Source organism: Bombus huntii, chromosome 16 (genome assembly GCF_024542735.1).
Source record: "Bombus huntii isolate Logan2020A chromosome 16, iyBomHunt1.1, whole genome shotgun sequence".
Lineage (NCBI taxonomy): Eukaryota > Metazoa > Arthropoda > Insecta > Hymenoptera > Apidae > Bombus > Bombus huntii.
Window position 1 is genome coordinate 6,998,804 of NC_066253.1, and position 18,943 is coordinate 7,017,746.

General features: G+C 27.0%; 4 protein-coding genes and 1 pseudogene across 9 annotated transcripts; 2 read left to right on the forward strand and 3 right to left on the reverse strand.

The window, feature by feature from the left end:
- Window positions 1-5,151, forward strand: LOC126874253 (mitochondrial 2-oxodicarboxylate carrier-like). 6 transcript variants are annotated; one of them, XM_050636039.1, is made up of 8 exons: window positions 3-167; window positions 255-357; window positions 2,840-3,068; window positions 3,196-3,302; window positions 3,431-3,487; window positions 3,883-4,182; window positions 4,310-4,455; window positions 4,667-5,151. In XM_050636039.1, the coding sequence occupies exons 3-8, from the start codon at window positions 2,888-2,890 to the stop codon at window positions 4,785-4,787; spliced, it is 912 nt and encodes a 303-aa protein (XP_050491996.1). In that variant the 5' UTR covers window positions 3-167; window positions 255-357; window positions 2,840-2,887; the 3' UTR covers window positions 4,788-5,151. The 6 variants fall into 6 exon arrangements, with proteins under 6 accessions (XP_050491997.1, XP_050491999.1, XP_050492001.1 ...); XM_050636041.1 differs by having other exon boundaries at window positions 2,862-3,068; XM_050636040.1 differs by having other exon boundaries at window positions 1-407; window positions 2,862-3,068.
- On the reverse strand, window positions 5,128-6,725 carry LOC126874258 (uncharacterized). Its single transcript, XM_050636052.1, has 4 exons — window positions 6,565-6,725; window positions 5,787-6,069; window positions 5,467-5,695; window positions 5,128-5,381 (listed from the first exon to the last, which is right to left on the reverse strand). Exons 1-4 carry the CDS (start codon window positions 6,585-6,587, stop codon window positions 5,299-5,301), a joined length of 618 nt encoding a protein of 205 aa, XP_050492009.1. The 5' UTR covers window positions 6,588-6,725; the 3' UTR covers window positions 5,128-5,298.
- Window positions 6,726-6,791: 66 nt separating this feature from the next.
- LOC126874244 (cilia- and flagella-associated protein 157) lies at window positions 6,792-10,750 on the reverse strand. The gene is made up of 7 exons (XM_050636021.1): window positions 10,274-10,750; window positions 9,208-9,479; window positions 8,864-9,017; window positions 8,105-8,393; window positions 7,687-7,950; window positions 7,471-7,596; window positions 6,792-7,360 (listed from the first exon to the last, which is right to left on the reverse strand). Exons 1-7 carry the CDS (start codon window positions 10,396-10,398, stop codon window positions 7,163-7,165), a joined length of 1,428 nt encoding a protein of 475 aa, XP_050491978.1. The 5' UTR covers window positions 10,399-10,750; the 3' UTR covers window positions 6,792-7,162.
- Window positions 10,751-11,671: 921 nt separating this feature from the next.
- On the reverse strand, window positions 11,672-15,943 carry LOC126874238 (protein sel-1 homolog 1). Its single transcript, XM_050636013.1, has 7 exons — window positions 15,409-15,943; window positions 14,569-15,056; window positions 14,222-14,460; window positions 13,156-13,635; window positions 12,800-13,028; window positions 12,309-12,715; window positions 11,672-12,198 (listed from the first exon to the last, which is right to left on the reverse strand). Exons 2-7 carry the CDS (start codon window positions 15,011-15,013, stop codon window positions 11,773-11,775), a joined length of 2,226 nt encoding a protein of 741 aa, XP_050491970.1. The 5' UTR covers window positions 15,014-15,056; window positions 15,409-15,943; the 3' UTR covers window positions 11,672-11,772.
- LOC126874740 (uncharacterized) lies at window positions 15,886-18,900 on the forward strand (annotated as a pseudogene).
- The last annotated feature ends 43 nt before the right edge of the window (window positions 18,901-18,943 follow it).

Sequence of the window (18,943 nt, forward strand, 5' to 3'; positions counted from 1 at the left end):
ACGATGATAGGCAGAACGGCAGAAGTAATGCCACAGAGAAGTAGTGGTGGTGCCGCGTTAACTGGCCAGAATTTTACTTTGTTTATTGACTATCTTTATCCCCACCGATGTTTGCAAGTAGCTTCGTGAAGTAGGCTACTGGCTAAAACACAGTGCCCCATAGACAAGTATGTTTAATATTTGTATCCAATTTGCATTCATCTTGTGAGCGATTCCTATATTTCCCATATTATTTCCCTCAAAAACTAATTAAGCTGACCGTCAATCAACAAGGAACTACTGTAACTACAAAATGGTAGCGATAATAATTCAAGGCTGCAAGTACGGTTTACTTAAACGAAACGGAATATCACGAAGGTGAATAAAGAATTCATTATTATCCGAGGCTATTTCAACAACTGATAAAAGTATCTATATATACAATTAACTTACCCAATCAGAATATCTTGGCACGATGGATGCGATTAAAAACTAACAGCGATCTAATTATACTATCGTGCTTTAAAACATTAATATATAATTAATTCATTGGTTGTTCTAAATTTATATTTTTTGTAAATAACAATGATAACAGTAATTAACATTCCTTGTATTTTTGTGGCTAAGAAAAGGATTAATTGGAATGTTTTAATATAACAAAGTGTAACAAAGCAACGAAGTGTTTGTTTGATCCCAAAATAAAAATATTCGATTGAAAAATCAAGTCAAATGAAAAAGTAAAGCACTAAATTTATTAGATGGAAATATTCAATTGTTTAGTGTACAAAATTCTTTATTGTATACAATAGCTTTGTTTTAATTAATCAAAATTTTATAACATCTTTTGAAAAAATATTTCGTAAATTTTCTATAAAAACTATTGTGTGTAGAAAACATACTCTTTTTTAAGTCTGCAGTAACTAGAGTATATAGAATATACAAAAGTTAGCAGACTGCATGATTAAAGATCAAGTTGTTTTATGTGTTGTTAGGTGTTTTATATTTTATATTGCTTAGTTATACTTTTGAAGATACTAGTATTAGTAGTAGTACCACCATTAATGCTATATATATAGTATGTACTATTATTCTGTTGATTTTTTCCAAAACATAGAGTATCTACATTTATCCAGTATAAAATAGAAAATCATATCCCTTGTAATATTTTCAGCTTCAATTTCAGTTCAATATTTTTGAAATATATTAGAAAATAAATGTTATATACTTTAAAAATATTTAGAATTCTTTAATTATTCTTCTTAATCTTTTACTTATAAAATCCTTTAATTCTATCTTTTAATTATAAGAGTTATCATTACTTATTTGGATGTAAAAGATATAGAATTTTTATATTATTGCATAAAGTGGTATAATGAAAAATATCTACATTAAAATTAAGTCTTCGATTATAAAAATCATAATGTATATTTAGATATTCTAATATAAATGTGAGAAAAATAAAAGAAAAATGTATGAGAAGTGCTGCACAATTTTAATATCCTTGATTGAACAAAGAAACTAGTATATTTATAAACTAGTTTTCCTTCCTGCTAGTTTAAGAAATCAAATTATTTGTATGGTCAAGAATATATTTGTAATTGTAATGCATGTAATGTGTTTAAGTAAATTAAACAATATTTTCTACTTTAATATTATACCAATACCAATTAATAAATGATGAATTATTAATTATTCTTTTGACTGTGATATATAAATTGTGTTAAATAATATTTGTTATAAATATTTACATTTATCTATTAACCGATTTTTTTTTTTTTTTTTTTGAATGGTTAATAAATACTTTCGATGATTAGTTTTAAATCGACGATTTTAATTCAAAATAAATAATTTTGAAAATACGTAATGTACATTCATATAACTGACATAAATTCAGCTGTATGATAAATTTCTAAAATTATACACAGAAAAGTAAAGAATGTTTTTGACTAAATATTTTATACATAATTTTAACTTAAAAGTGACGCATATAGCAATGCATTTGAAAACGAATCATTTCAGCTTTAAGATTCTGACTTAACTTACAATTAACTTAAAGATTGTAATTACGTAATATTGTTCAAGAGAGTGACAAGATATTGCCTTATCATGCTCTTATAATTTTCTGTACTTTGGTTTAGTATAAGTTTGTTATAGTCATTGTAAAACCGTATATTAAAGATGTAATTATCTCATTTTCTTCGTTAGTGTTGTAACAACATTTTTTCTTTTGCATGAAAAAAATTCATTTTTGTTAAAAAAAATTGTTCTAAATAATATGTTTTTTATTAACCAAATATTTTTATAAAAATTAAAACAAGCATGTGTTTACCAAAAACATATTTTTTATTTATTTATGTTTGGCAATTTATAACATAGATCAATTTGGCAAATCATTTTACTAAACTTTCTATATCAAAAAATATTTCTTCTTGAGTACTTAAATACTCAAAAAATATTCTCTTAAAAAATTTATTATGAAGTAGATAATTGCAATATAGTAGCAATGATAATGAAACTTGATCAATAAGAAAGAGTAGTTAATTTAAATTTGATTACTTACAAAACATTTTTGTTAAAACTTCATTTATTTCATAATATTTCATAATATTTTTAATAGTAAATAAAAATATTTAATAAGTAGATAAAAGAACACAACACGAAAAAATATTTAAATTGCATAAGTAGGTTGATATTTTTAATATGTTAAATAAGTAAGACTATAAGAATCAATTGTATAAATGAATAACATTAATTACATATGTATATATATGTATCATTTTTTAAATATATATGTATATCAAAATAAAGTATAAGAAAAATCTCTAGAAGAAAATTATAATGTTTTCTCTTTCATAAAAAGCTAAGAAAGTTAATGAATTAAGCACCTAGGAAAAAAGGCTGAAACAAAATGGCACATATAGAAATTACTCAACGTAAATCAAGTCTTATAAAGGAGGCTATCATTCAGATTGGTGCAGGTGGTTCTGCAGGTTTTGTAGAAGCTTGTATAATGCACCCCATGGATCTTATTAAAACACGTTTCCAATTGCAAGTTAAAATGGGAACTCAAGATGCTCTTTACTATACAGGCATTGTATCGTTTATTTGTATATGTTTTTATTTTAGCATTACTTTTGTTACTTTATTGTGATATGTATTTTAATGTCTTGTTTTAATTAGTTGTAAACATTTTTTTTATTTATATTTCTATCATAGGAATTAGAGATTGTATGAATAAAATGTATAACAATGAGGGAGTTGCAGCATTTTGGAAAGGTATATTACCGCCAATTATCATGGAAACTCCTAAAAGAGCTGTGAAAGTATGTAATATGAAACAGTTCTTTTTTCGTTATTTTCATTGTAAATTGTTAAAATGAAATCTAGTTCAAAGATTACTAATTTTATATGAATATTATATCTATTTTTTCTATGTCTTTTAATTTTTTAGTTTTTCTCCTTTGAACAGTACAAGAAGCTTTTTAATAATCACATGTCACAGTCAATGGTATGTATTCCATTGGAAAATTTTTTTGATGTACTTCTATTAATAAAAAGAAACGTCTAGAGAAAGTTTTATGAGATATGTAGGCAAACAAGTGTGATCTACTTCTTAAAAATAATTATAGCTATAAGATTATTATGGTATATTACAACTTACTTGGATAAGATACAAATATATCTTTTTTATTTAATTTTATTAATTAATTAGTTTCTTAATGTCTTAGCTATATTATTATAAGTAGTGTATCATTCTTTTAAGTAAACTAGCCATACTTGTTTACATATTTAAACCTTTTATAACTGAATGTTTCAATGTGTAATGTACATTATGAAATAACATAATGTTTAAAGTATGTTACTAAATATGTAAATTTTTAACAATTATATAATGCCTTTTAGGCATTTTTTTGTGCTGGATTCTTAACAGGTGTAACAGAGGCAATTTTAATAAATCCTTTTGAAGTAGTTAAAGTACAAATGCAGTCTAATCGTAAACATATCAGTGATAGTCCATCAACTATTGCTGTTACTCGACATATTCTTTACAACCAAGGTTTTGGACTAAATGGTCTTAATAAAGGTTTATCTGCTACAATAATGAGAAATGCTGTTTTCAATGCTTTTTATTTTGGGATTTATCGTTCTATGATTCTTCGACTGAATAAACAAAAAGAATATGTTCCAGAACTGTTTCTGAAGGTATATTTCAGCCTTAAAATGTAAGGCATTTCATTTATATTAATTATAATTAATTTAGTAATGAAAAAGGATATATATTTATTATAAATATCAGTATGTAATTAAAAAAAGAACATGTATTTTTTAGTTTGCTATAGGTTTTATAGCTGGGACGGTGGCATCCTGTATGAACATACCTTTTGATGTTGCTAAAAGTCGTATTCAAGGTCCACAAGGAACAATCCAGTATAAGGGTACTCTGCAAACTATTTACTTAGTTTATCAAAATGAAGGGTAAAAAATTATTAACTCAGATTCTTATATTTATTCTAGACATTCTGAATTATTTTTTTTTATTATTATACAATTATATTATTTTTTATAATTTCATACATGTAGTGTTTCTTCTTTTATTTGCATAATCTCATTGCATCTGATTAACAACCAGTAAGTACACAATGAAATGCTTTTTAATATTCATAGCTTGTGAATATTTTTATTTTAGATTTAGAGCCTTGTATAAAGGATTGTTACCAAAGATCTTACGATTAGGTCCAGGTGGTGCAATTATGCTTATAGTTTATGATAAAATGACAGCATTTCTCAATATGCAGTTTGGTGATTAAAATAAAATTTTACTCTACAGAGCGGATTGGACAATGCATTTCTTACATTACCAATGAATTGTTTAAAAAAAAATGGCTCCTTGATATGTATTTGTTTGTATGAGATTATAGTTAGAAATGTGATTTAGCCTTAGATTTAGTGATATTGGTAGTGTGTTTAAAGATTAATAATTTACAAATAAATGTTTTATACAAGTAATCCAGTCATCCAACAATATAAAATAAAAAATATGTCAGATTTATACAACATGTTGTTGAAAAGAAAATTGTGTAATTATATCTGTTATAAAATTTGAAATGTCTATGTAAAAAAAAGGTTGAAATATATCACAAAAAAGAATATACTCTAATTTTTATTAATCTATTTGTTATGCTATTTAATGCTTATTTAATAATGTTTATTCAGAAAAAAATAAATTTTTTGTTTTGGTTTATATGCAAATATTCAGAAATATTTATCTTGATTTTCTGAAATTTTTGCAGAGATAACAATATAATAAATTATTCACAGTTAATCATCTAAAATAGAATCTAGCCACTTTTCTAAGTCCAAAGATTTGGTTGACGTATTAGATTTATTTGTTATTTTTGAATCTGTAACAAATATGTATTTCATTAGCCTCTTAAAAGTAACAGTTTCAAATAAAGTATTTCATTCTAAATATGCATAAACATATACCAGAGCTGGAAGAAAGAGATACAGATTTCACAACTATCAAAGGATCAGTCACAGGTTTATGACATGACAATAAAAAGTCTAAATCATCAGCTGTATTTTCTAATAAATCCTGATTTTCGTCTTCATGTTTTGTATTATTTACAATCATCTTTTCTGAGTCACTTAATATTTTATTATAATTTTCTTTACCTCGTTCCACAGTATTGTAGATATCTGTTAATTGGTCATCCTGCAATGGTTAATAACACTTCAGTAATATTTACTTATTTTTTAAAAAGTCAGGATTAAGCTAAATTAGTCTGATACATTATTAAACTTACAGTAAAATACTTTGCATCAATATTAACATTTTCATTAAATGAAATTGCTTCTATTGCTGCAGATAATGTTTTTAGATCAATTGTAAAAAAGTCAGAGTATTTGAAAACATCAACATCCCAATTTTTTTCTGATTCAAAAACAAAGTCATCATTTTTAGAAATTGGAGCATTTGATAGAAATTCAAAATCTTTTGTTGTATTTTCATCTATATCAATAATTTCTTCGAAGTACTGCTTTTCCTTGTCTTCATTAACTTCCCTCTTTTCTTTTCTTGTTTTACCTCTATATGTATATAAAATAAATATTATTTTTTAATTAAAATTAAAAATAAGGAATTAAATTTAAAAAAAAGATGTAAAAGAATAATACTTCTTCTAATATTAAAAAAATAGTGAAGAAATAGTTATTACTTAATTTAAGTACATTTATATTAATAGAGACTTAACTGAATTTCATATTAATTTTCTATTCTGTTATTATTTCAACATTGATAAGAATGAAACTCCAATATTTATTTTATAACCTAACCTCTTTTGACGTTTAATGTATTATTATATAAATTACACATTTTGTATCTTTATGTTCACAAATAAAAGTCCTGGACGTTTTTTTAAATATTTTAACGTTACTAACGTTTATTAAGTTACATACAGTTTAATTATTATAAAGTGACAAAATATAAATTTTTGTAATAAAATATTCTTCTGTATAATAATTTAAAAAGTTATAGTTAAATAAATTATTAAAATTATTATTTATTAAAATAACTTCACCAACCTTCCTTGCTTCTTTTTAGGCATTTTTTCTATTTTCTCTTTTTATGTAAATATATATATATATCGAAATTTATATATACATAGTGTTTCGCGAAGAGAAATCAACGAACTTTGCTAGAATATTTGGGAAGCCATTTTGAAGAAAACATGTTATATATTTAATAGATCGATTCAATTTCATGGCGTGAAGTATTAATACGTTTAATTAATTAATTAAAATGCCATGGGTAGCTTGATTTATTTTTATTATATTTTTCTATATGACTATAAAATTTAAAGAGTATTTCAATCAAAAAACCTATGTATATGTACATTGTACAAACTTTTGACATTAAGTGTCTCGTAAATGAAATATGCCCGATTGTATAACGAATAAAATGCATTGCTTTTAATTCTGTTTAAATTTTAATTCTATTTAAAAAACGGAAATATTATTGTGCATCTTTTTTAAATTACCAATATAAATAAAATGTTAATATTGTTTTAAAATCATAAATATTGCGAATGAAAATATTATTCTACAAATATAATTTTTGTGTTATTTAATATATGTGGCAATATAACAATTACCACAACTAAAATATACAATACAAAATTGGTTATTCTTTAGGAGAGCAAACACTAGAACTAATATCACTCAATAAGCAAGATGGTATACATTCCAAGTCTTTCAATGATTCTCCTTCTTGTACTTCTTCTTGAATATCATTCTTTTCTTTTTTAGCAACCTTTCCTTCTTTAATGGGTTCAATAAGTCCCAAACATCCCAATGTGTATTTACAATCAATATTATCAATCTATAAAATATATGTACATCGTTTTTAAATTATAATTAAACTTTTTATGTACGATTTAACTTTTCGATTTATGGTTCTTTATTAGTTAGGTTCAATATTAAAATATGCACCTCTGATGGTGAGTAATCTACAGCACTAATAATGGTCTCAGTTTGCAATATTTCCATGAGAGACTGCAATAATTTTGGTGCCATTTTTCCAAGGCATTGTTGGTTATTATAAGCTTTTTCTGTGACCTATATAAATTTATTTATATAAAATAATTGATAGAAAAATAGATATAAATGTCAAAAAAAAAGGAAGAGAAATTAAATAATCATAACCACCTGCAAAGCTTCGTTAAGAAATGTGGTAGCAGTATTCAAAATAGTTTTAAGTGCATCCAATTCTTTTTCTTTGTTCTGAATTAATTTCACTAATCGTTTATTTTCATTTCTAGCCATCAAGATATTTTTTTCGTATTGTTTCATTTCCTTATCTAGGAGTGCATCTTTTCGTTTAATTATATTTTCTAAGATACTTTGCAATTGCTTCAGACGAACATTACTTCTCTGTACTTGTCCATAATACATAATCAACGATTCATATTCCTGTGGAATCATTTATATACACTTGTTACTTGTACTTTATATCTATTTTTATGTGAAATGCGTTATTAGTTAAACTATATTAGTTTGTTGATACGAAGACGATAGAGGTAGCTAAATTTCATTTTAACCTTAACGATAATAATAATAATATCACCTCGACGACTTGATGAATCGCATGCCTTTGTTTCAGCGTTTTATTCAATATTATCTGCGTCTCGGTTTCGAACAATTCGCATTTCAGCCTTAACGTTTGTTCCGTTTTCTTGCTTTCGATGTTGATGGCATCGAGCTCTCTGTTGGTTTTCAGCAATTTATCAAGATCTCGATTCAATGCCACGTTTTCATGAATTGCACGATTCATGACTTCCGTTATCCGCAATGTGACCGCCTTCAGAAGTCTCTCCGATAAAATTTGCAAATGTTCTTTCATCTCTTTCTGCATCCTGCACACATTCATCGCGATTGCATACAGTTACCGCAATCATCGGCTCGTAAATTTTTCTATATTCCTAGATTTAACGATCACAAGCGAGATACATAGATTCACAGTATTTCAGAAGGTAGCTGCATATATCTTTCATGGATAGTAAATAGCCAAAATGTATGTAATTAAGTGGGACAATGCAGTCGACCCTACATAATTTGAAAACCTCTATAAGATTACAACTTTGTTCATAAATAGAATTTTGTCTTTTCACAAAATATTTTACAAAATATTTAGAAAATTAGACATATTTAGATGAATGAATCATTTTTATAAAATATTTTGGAATTATTAAAATTCATAACTTATTAGTTCATTGTAAAAATATATGGAACTAAAAGTAATTGAATATAAAACTATGGAATATTAAATATAAATAAAGGTGAAATTTCTTTTTTAAACATAATCAAGTCTTTTAACAAAACATACACTGATTTTCCGACTACCACAGACTTCTCAGCTTCGTAAAGTTCTTCCTTATGTCGCTTTTCCTGTTCAGCCATTTCCTGTTCTTGTTTCTCGAATTTTTGTAACAGATCAAGTCGAGCTAATCGCCAATCTTCCAGTGCATTTAATTTACCAGCTAATCAAAAGAGAAGAATTATATTACATAATAAAATTTTGTTGTCTTACAATACACTTAAAACAGTTACTAACACTACACATAAAAAAAGATTTTCGAAGAAAATGATATCATATCATCAATATATTGACATTGTTGCTAATTAAACCAATCGTAAATAATTAAACTTAATTTAACTGTTATATTTCACCAGCTAGTTTAACTTCTGCGCTCAAATTATTCTCCATCGTGCGATATTCGTTATCCATCGCCTCTTCCTTTTTCTTATAAGCAGCCAGTTCATCTTTTCGTAACTCTTCTAAAGCGGTGAGTCTTTCAGAAAGCTCCTTTGACTCTTCGATTTTTTCTTCTAGACTTCTTTTTAAATGTGCGATTACATCCGAGCGATCTTCTTCCAACTGCCGGAACTTCTCTTTTGCAAGTTCTGCTTGTTCCTCCAGTTCTTCATTTCGACTTCTCAATCTAATTTATTTCCATTAATCCAAACATTCTTTCGAGTTTGCATTATATTTACATTTCAACCGTTTCATTTTTTAATTCACCCTTTTTATTTTCTTATTTTTATATTCTTTAAATATTTTTGTTAGTTCTAGTAGCACAAAAACTATTTTTAAAAGAAACTGTTTTTGTAGGTACCGTTTTATATCCTGTTGGCGTATTTTTTATTCTTATTACCATTTTCACATTTTCGTTGATAAAAAAAATATCTTAAACAAAAAAATTGTTCATTTATTTTATAAAGGAAACATTATATCGACAATTATTTCTGAAAATATTTGGATGTCAATCGTAAATAAAAAAAAAATAATTTCAATTGCACATCAAATATTAATTATTAATTATTAAATAATTTTAACGCTAAAATGGATTAAACAATGTTCAAGTTCATAAAATGTATATTTATTTTTTAAAAATTATCGAGTCTTATCGATCATTAAATCGCACATTGTTTATTTTTTGTTGTATGCATAAAATACAGTGTCGTAACATCTTATTAGCCTTTTAACGATTTCTTTCTTAATATATATAATATATAATTTATATAGTTTGTACATATGTATATTAAAAATTATAAAATACAGTATATTCATAAATTTTGAAATAAATTTTTTTAAATCAAACACGATAATTTGTAACAACACATTTAATAATAAATAAAATGAAATCAAACTCAATTTTCGATTAATCGAAATATTTATCATGATTTAACTAAATAGCCTGAAATCTACTACATTTGTACGTAAACCGTTACTTACCGTGCCAACTGTCTGTTGTTATCTAAGATCTCTTGTTCGTAAGACAGGGTCTCCCTTTCGTCGATACATTTCTTTTTCACTTTCTTTTTTTTACTTTTGCTTTTTTTCCTTCTAGCCCGTTGCATTGCTATCAATCAGATGCCGGTTATAAACGAATTAAACCGTTGTACGTCACATTAAGGAACAATCTACGAAGGTATTTCTTGTTAGATCGATAATTCTCTAGTTTCACGGTAACGAAAGAATTTGACAAATCATTTCATAATGAAATAATTTCTTCTGTTTAATCTTCAAAGCCTTCTCGAATCTTTTTCAGAGATTTTAACATATATACGTAATTTAATTATAACATCTCTAAATTATTTTGCGCAAAAAATTAAATTTGCTTTTTTTCTGTACAAATAACTTTTATAATTATGCTTAAACTCTCTTTTCATTATTATCATTCAAAACTTTCTTCAATCTCTGCATATCTACTCAATATAGTCCAGAAAAAACCTAATAAATAATATTCTTAATCCTTTCAAAGAATTGTAATAAAATTTTATTAGTGTATAATAATAAATAATACATTTGTAAACATCATAATCAGTGAAGGAATGTTTATACATTAATACATGAAAGATGTATCTTCATTCACAAATATTTATAATTTTAATCAAAAGACATCTTTTAGAACAGAACATACCCATGTCAATATATGAAGGCGTAATTTACAAATCATTTTAAGTAAAATAAAGTATTCTACATAAATCTTACCTTTATCAAAAAACATAATTTTAATGTTATTAATTTATACATACATTTTATACATTATCATAAAAATATATTTCCTAGAAACTTACCTGTTGTATATAAATGTATAATAATGAAAAGATGTTTCCTATCTTATATTTTTTCTATCTTAAACATTATACTCACTCTATTTGTACTGATATTTACTCTATTTGTGTTGATATTTACACTCTTTTTTGTGATTCTATTATCATTCCTATATTTTTTCGAAATGTACATACATATATGTATGGAAATATTAAGTATAAAAATCTATTCCAAATCAATTTATGAATAATTTGTGATTTAAAAATTTAAAGAAATCCATACAAACTAAACAAATGGCAAATGCTTAAAATGTGAAGATTTCTTTAAAATCTGATTTCGTTTTGTATATATACAGAAAGTAAAAAATCAATGTATAAGTGAAGTTAAAGAATTCTAAAATATTACTTAACCATTATGAAATCTATCAACTTCAGTATTTGACATAATAAATACAGATCAATAATACATACATACATACTCGCACACTATCAAATTTCTGAAATACAAACTGTTCACAATTTCACTAGAATTTCAAACAATCTAAACATAAACAAGGTGCTCAATAAAAACAACATATCGATATGCACACATGTGCATGTATTTATGAACCATCAGTAACAAACTTTACTTCATCTAAAAGAAAAAGAGAAATAGATTCGAAAAAAGATAATTAAGAACTAGTTAATTCTAGGTGGAGGTGGTGGTTGTGGCCTGCGAAAATAAATAATTAAACTGAGCATGCCAGTGAGCAATCCGATAAGATATAAGTCCCAGTTCTGACCCAAAAGCTGGTCCCACTTATTTAAATGATCAGCAAGGCTAAATTCTTGCAGATATTCCAGTCCAAAGAAAAATGAAAGTTTAATGAGAGCCAGTGCTACAGGAATTCTTGCATCTGGACTAGCTTCAGCCGCTAGATCATAACATCGTTTGGCAAGATGCCGATCTTTTGCAAGACCCAAGCCACGTTCATGCATGTATCCCAAGTTAAACATTGCTTGCGCATTATGTTGTTGCTCAGACGCTGATCGATAATGAGTAGCCGCAGCCTCATAGTCAACTTTTGTTCCACGACCGTAGTAATGGGCATCTCCTAATTTAACCTGTTATAATAAATTCTTTGCAAATAATAGTAGATAAAATCTTTAATAATAATTCAATAATTTTCGGATAAATGATTTTCCTTACTCAATTTATGCAAAAGATAACATACCTGAGCAGTAGAATATCCTTGAGCAGCTGCTCTTGCCCATAAAGCAAGAGCCCTAACTAATCCCTCTTCTTCTGATAATATTGATGTTTCTCCTTTATCCAATATAAATGCAGCATTACTCTGTGCTACCTCATAACCCATTTCTGCAAGGAGAGCATAATTGACGAAAGCCTCGTTTATTCTACCTTCTCTGTAATCTGTGTGAGCAACCATTAGCTGGTCGCTCCATTTGCCCCTTTCTGCAACATTTTTTAGAAGTTCGACAGCAGCTGGGCAACTACGCATCATGCCTGTTCCAGTAGCATGCATTTGTGCCAAATTATAGAATGCCAAAACATGACCAGACTGACTAGCCAAACTAAAATACTTGTTGGCTAATTTGTAATCGCGTCTTACTCCTGTACCACCTATTAGACAATTGTGTTATTAGGATAACTACAATAAATTGTATAAAATTTATTAAGTAAAAAAATGAATTTTTTTAATCTTACTGAAATACATATTGCCAAGTTGAAGTTGTCCATCAACCCATCCTTGCTCTGCAGCTTGGCTAAAGTACTGAAGAGCTTTTGCAGTATCTCTTTCAACGCCCCTTCCATAAAGATACATAAGACCTAACCCACTCTGACCAACAGGATTTCCAAGTTCAGCAGCTTTTTTGAAGTATTTGTATGCTGTTTCATTATCCTGTTTAACTATATCACTGCCTTCTAAATAAATCTATAAAAATACGATATACTATTAAATATAATTTAATGAATACCAACATTATATAATTTCCAAAAATATCTGTAGCATAACAGAAAGTAATAAGTTACTATTTAGTTTAAAATTTAATATTTATTACCTTTCCTAGAAAAGCCATAGCAAGGGGATTTCCAGCATCAGCAGCATGTTGAAAATATTGTAATGCTCTTTCATGATCCAGTGGTACACCTCTTCCACCTTGATAATGTAATTGCCCTAATCCCACCTGAGCTTGTATATCTCCTTTTTTTGCTAACAATTGGTAATATTCTATTAGATCTTGATCAAAGATTCCTGAGCTGTATGCTGGATTCTCCTGTTCATCTAAAAGTCTAATTCTCTGAACAACTGGTCCTCCGCTAAGGGAAACCTCTTCTGCAACCTTGTTGGCTACTTTTCGATAAAAATCTAAAGCTCTCTCACAAGAAGCTGGAGTTGTAATTCCAGCCCAGTGACGATAGCCTAAGGCCATTTGTGCACGAGTATCTCCACCAAGTGCTGCTACTGTGTAATGTAGCAGTGCCTTTGCTTGTGATGCTTGTACTCCACCTAATCCAGTCGCATATAGAAAACCCATACCCTGAAAATAATTTGCCCATAGATATTTATTAACTTACAACTCCTATTTATTAATTCATTTATACATATAATAATAATGTAACATATTGTAGTATCGTGGATGAAAAGTCTAAGAGATACCGGGCGAGCCATAAACAATGTCGCGAGAAAGCCTAAATGCCGACAGGCCCAAAAATGTATCGTCGATCCTTCAATCGAATAGTTACGCGGAAGAGGCCTACGTGACCCTGGCCACGAGCGGTTGCGGAACACGTGCGTTGTGGGGCTAAGAGAAAAGATAAAGGGATGCTAAGGGAGAAAAACGAATTAATAGTCAGTGTTAGTTGAGAAGTCAGAGAGTGCGAACTGTGTTGTCGAGAGGGTGTGGTCCGCGTGAGAAAGAGCGTTGGAACCGTGGTGACGAGAGTTGAAAATTAACTATTTAGTTGTCTTATAGTACGTTATTGTATTTAGTTTGCGTTAAACAACCGTCGTTTCCTGTTTAACCAACACCTGTTTAATTCATTTTAAATAAACTAATTGTAGTAAGATCCTACATTATTATAGATAAAAAACCATATAAATACATATAAAAAAAATTTACAAACCATATGAGCAGATGGTAAACCAGTTTCAGCAAGTTCCTTAAAAATTTCATAAGCTGCTGAAATATCTTGACCAGAAGAAGCTGAACCAAATTGTGTACCCAACAACTGAGCCCATGCTAACATAGACCAAGCTTCTCGATGTCCCAGAATTGCTGCAGAAGTTAATAACTTATAGGCTTCTTCTTTATTTGAGCGTGTTGCATTTAAGAGACTCTGTGCCTTCTTAAATATTAATTCCGCTGAAAATGATAAAACATTTATTTTAATTAAATAGTAAACTAATTATTTGTTCAAAAAATATAAATTAATTATATTATAAAAATTGCAATAAACTTTAATTCAAATACCTTCCTGTTGCTCCGGAGTAAGAGGTTCTTGAGGCTCATCACTAAGAGGTTCAAGTTGCTCTTCTTCACCCCATGTTTCATTATCCTCTTCTTCAATTCTTAAATTACTATTTGGTAAATCTATATTTTTAGTTTGAGCTATCATTGTTTTCATCCAGACATTTTTCATTACAGGACTTTCATCCTTTGTTTTTGGTTCATTTTCCGTTCCCTCTTTCCTCTTTGTAATTTTATCATTAAGATATGGTTCATTGGCTGGTACTATTTTCAAAATACTGTCATGCAAAGCCTTTAGTTCTTGCAAATGTTCAAACGCATTTTCTTCTAAACTAACATCTTCTTCTGCTTCTTCCTCAGAAGTATCTGATCGTTTCTTGGAAACATCTGACTCTGAGGCAGCAGACATCACCAGCAAGAGTAAAATCAACTCTTTTCTTAGCTTCATTTTTCCAAATTATATTTTGATTGTAATTTGTTAATCAGCTGACCTTGATGTGAATATAAAATCAATTCAGTTGTCAATTCAATATCAATAAGATAAATATCAGTTATCAATAGATAACTTTTAGTAGAAGGAACATGTATTATAAAATGTTTCTATTGATAATCTACAGATATCTTTTATGATACAAATGTATTATAAATTAAAATTTTTATTTCGTTACTGAGCCATCATAATAGGAAAACTTCAACTTTTAAACCACATTTGACACATCAACATTTTTTGTATACAATATTTACAAAAATGTTATTTTGTTGTGTTCTATAACCTAAACTTCAACGAATATAACGTAAAATATGAAAGAAATTACATTGTAGTAATTATACTTAGACTCTTACTTTTAGTTTGAACAGCTTGATAAAGATATTCTCGAATTCATTTTAAAATATCCTTTCGGTGGATTCGACTTTTCGTGGCAGAAAGACAAAGTTACGTCATTGAGACACGTCAACGCACATCTTTTCGGTTATCACGTAAATGAGTATTTATGATCACTTTCAAAAATATAATCTTTTCATACGAAAAAGATAGTGCTTTACAATTGTTTTATTATCACTAGGCTTTCGAAATATGTTATTCACTTAAAAATCGATGGATCAGCTGTTTCATCACTGCTTTATAAAATTTTGCGTGTTATATTGTTCTGTTGTATCGAATCACTGAAGTTAGCTCCAAATTGTACAAATATCGGCTATATGCTTCTAAAATTGGAAAAATAAAAACTCGAAACTAAAAAAAGCTACATTGTTGATGATGATATACAACTAATTGTGTATTTATACGTATAAATTTACCGTGATGCTTGGTAACATAACCTACAAATGAACAACACAATTTGTTCTTGACATTGAAATTTTGCTTACAGAGGAAATATACAAATTGACAAAGTATATTTATAAATCAAAAACATGTAGTTCATTGAACTGAAATTGAAGTCAATTATTATTATTAATAATCACTGTTGTAAGTTAATAAACGACCATTATATATATATATATATATATATATATATATATATATATATATATATATATATCTTTATTTCAATTACTATATAAATACAAAATAATTTATTGTTGTAGTAATAAATCTACATGTGTATAAGGAAAAGAAGATAATACAAATGTAGAAAAACTTACTAATACCAAATAAAAGAGGATAATGCAATATTTAATAACAAATTGTAAAAATCTGACATAATATTGTTTTTATTTATAGCAATCGAATAACATATACAATATAACATAAATAATATATACAATATTAACATTCACTGACAATCTTCTTTTATATTATTTTCTTTCATATATACTAGTATATGGTATATGAAAGAGTATTCAATTTTTATTTTACGAAAAATGGTGGATTTATTCGGCAAAGATAAGGGAAACATTTCATTGTCAACACAATTACAATCGTATGAAGATGAAGACCAAAAAAAACTGCCAACGATTATTAATTTACAAAAAACCTTTTATAGTATTAAAATTGCAGATATTGAAAATAGAATAAACAGGTTAAAAACGAATTTAAACTTCATAAATACATCTCCTAATTTTGTTATGCTTTCCTACATCTTAATACTATGTAGTATAATAAAAGATAAAAATTAGGACATTTTTGAAAGTATTAGAGATCAGTATCGAAATTAATATCTAGGTTTGACGAAAGAAACGACGAATTACTAAATGCAATCGAAACTACAAATGAACAAACAGCTATAGTAGATGCAGAAACGACTGAAGAGATCGCAAATTTAAGCAAACTACTTTCAACCCAAAATAATTTAGTAGAAAGTATAAAAGAAAAGATCGATATCATAGAAAATGACCGAATAGAAAGTAAGAGATTACACGAAGAGAAAATAGAACTGTTTGCTCAAAAGTACAAAAAAACGAAGGTTGAATTAATTTCTCAGATCAAAGTCTTAAGTAACTTATAAAGATTTCTTTTCCTTATTCTTTTTACACTCTGCCGTTCTTTGATATTTGTTCGTAAGAAATTATGTTTCTGAAAAAAGTTCGACCAATTTTCTAGATGTGAGAATTAATGTTTTGGAAGATTTTAAAAAAATGCAAGATGTACTGAAAAAAAAGTTCCAAGCAAACGAGGTGCAAATGGTGGAGAATGAAGAAAGAATAAAAGAAACGATGGAAATTATTAATCGAAAGATTGAATTCGATAAGGAAATGTATTAATATCTTATTCGTTATACGTTTCATTGAAAAGATTTATCTTATCATGAACAAAAAATGAGGAGAAAGTTTTTCGTTAAAAATGATTTACAGGACTTTTTCAATGCAGGGTCAAAAATGAAATGTACGATTGTCTTCATGATCTAGCGATACAGTTTCAGAAAGAAGTTAACAAACATATAAATTTGCCAAATCAAAGATTAATGAGAGAAAATATTATGTTAAAAAATGAATTATTACAAATTTCTACAAGAGTTTCATCGAATATTGACACTAATATCATTCTTAAGTAATACTTTAGATTTCATTTTTCTTTATATTACAAAAATTTGAAATATACTTTTCTTCTTTTTAAATATATTTACATTGAATATTTTTTATTAATAATTTTTCATAAAAATGTATAACAAATAACGCATTATATATTAATAATAAATTAATATATATAATTATTTAACTTTATGTATATTATTTTGCAATAATATATATTTATGTAAGTTTAGTAACATTATGTTCTTTTTATGTATAGAAATGCAGCAATCGATTACAAAAAGAGAATGGGTGTACGAACTGCCTTCATAAGAGAAAATATAGTAATCGCGAAAGTACAGAATGAAGTACTGAAACGATTAAGGAAGAAGTTTTACAATACAAAAGGATATCTTTCATCTATTAATATTCTTGATCCTGATGCAGAACAGAAATATTTAATATTGATAGAAAATGCCCGTCGAGAAGAGAACGACATTAATTTTCGTTTCTCATCACTGAAAGCTTTACTTCATAAAGAAAGAACGAAAATTAGCGTTGCGAGATATATTTTGAAAAGATTAGAATGCAAAATAAGAGCACTTTTGGAAACAATTTATGATTTGAAGTATAATGCAATGTGTTTACTAAAAGTATGCTAAAATATCTTTCTATATTAATTTCAGTTTTTAACTGCGTAAATAACGTTAAAGTTTCGATATTTATTTTAATTATTTAAAAGACTAATTTTGTATTACATTAATTGTATGTATATCTGAATATTTTGTAGTATCCTTCTAGTCGCAAGGATCTAATAACATTAAGTTGTATTGAGTCATTCTTATTCTTGAGAGATTTACTTATTAAAAGACAATTAAAACTTCGAAGCCACATTATTAAATCGTAAGTAATTACATTAATTATATATTAATTACATATACTTTTAGTTTTGCAAAATATTGTGAAAATGCAATATTTTTGTATAAGAAAATTTTTAAAAATTAACATATGTAAATAAATTGAGGTCTGAAACTATACCACAAGAATTAGAATCTGTGTCACATATAGAGGACATCTCTGAAGATATTGATTTTGAAATAACAGTAGACTTTATAGAAGAAGAATCGAGTAAAGAAACTTTAGATGAAGTAAATGAATATTATCAAATTAATATATGTGGATTATTTAATTAAATTTGAAATTTTTATTATTCAATTTTATTAGATGAAATATATTGATGGTGTAGAGGAACAAAAAGAAATATCTGTTGAAGATAGAGAATCTCAAGAATCATTCATTGAAGATATTCTCAAAGATACTACTGATTTTCATGTAGAAAATTAATACAAATTAAATGCAAACTATGAGCTTACAGAGGAATCATAATCTGACATCATAGAAGAATAAAATCTACTATTTAAAGTTGTTT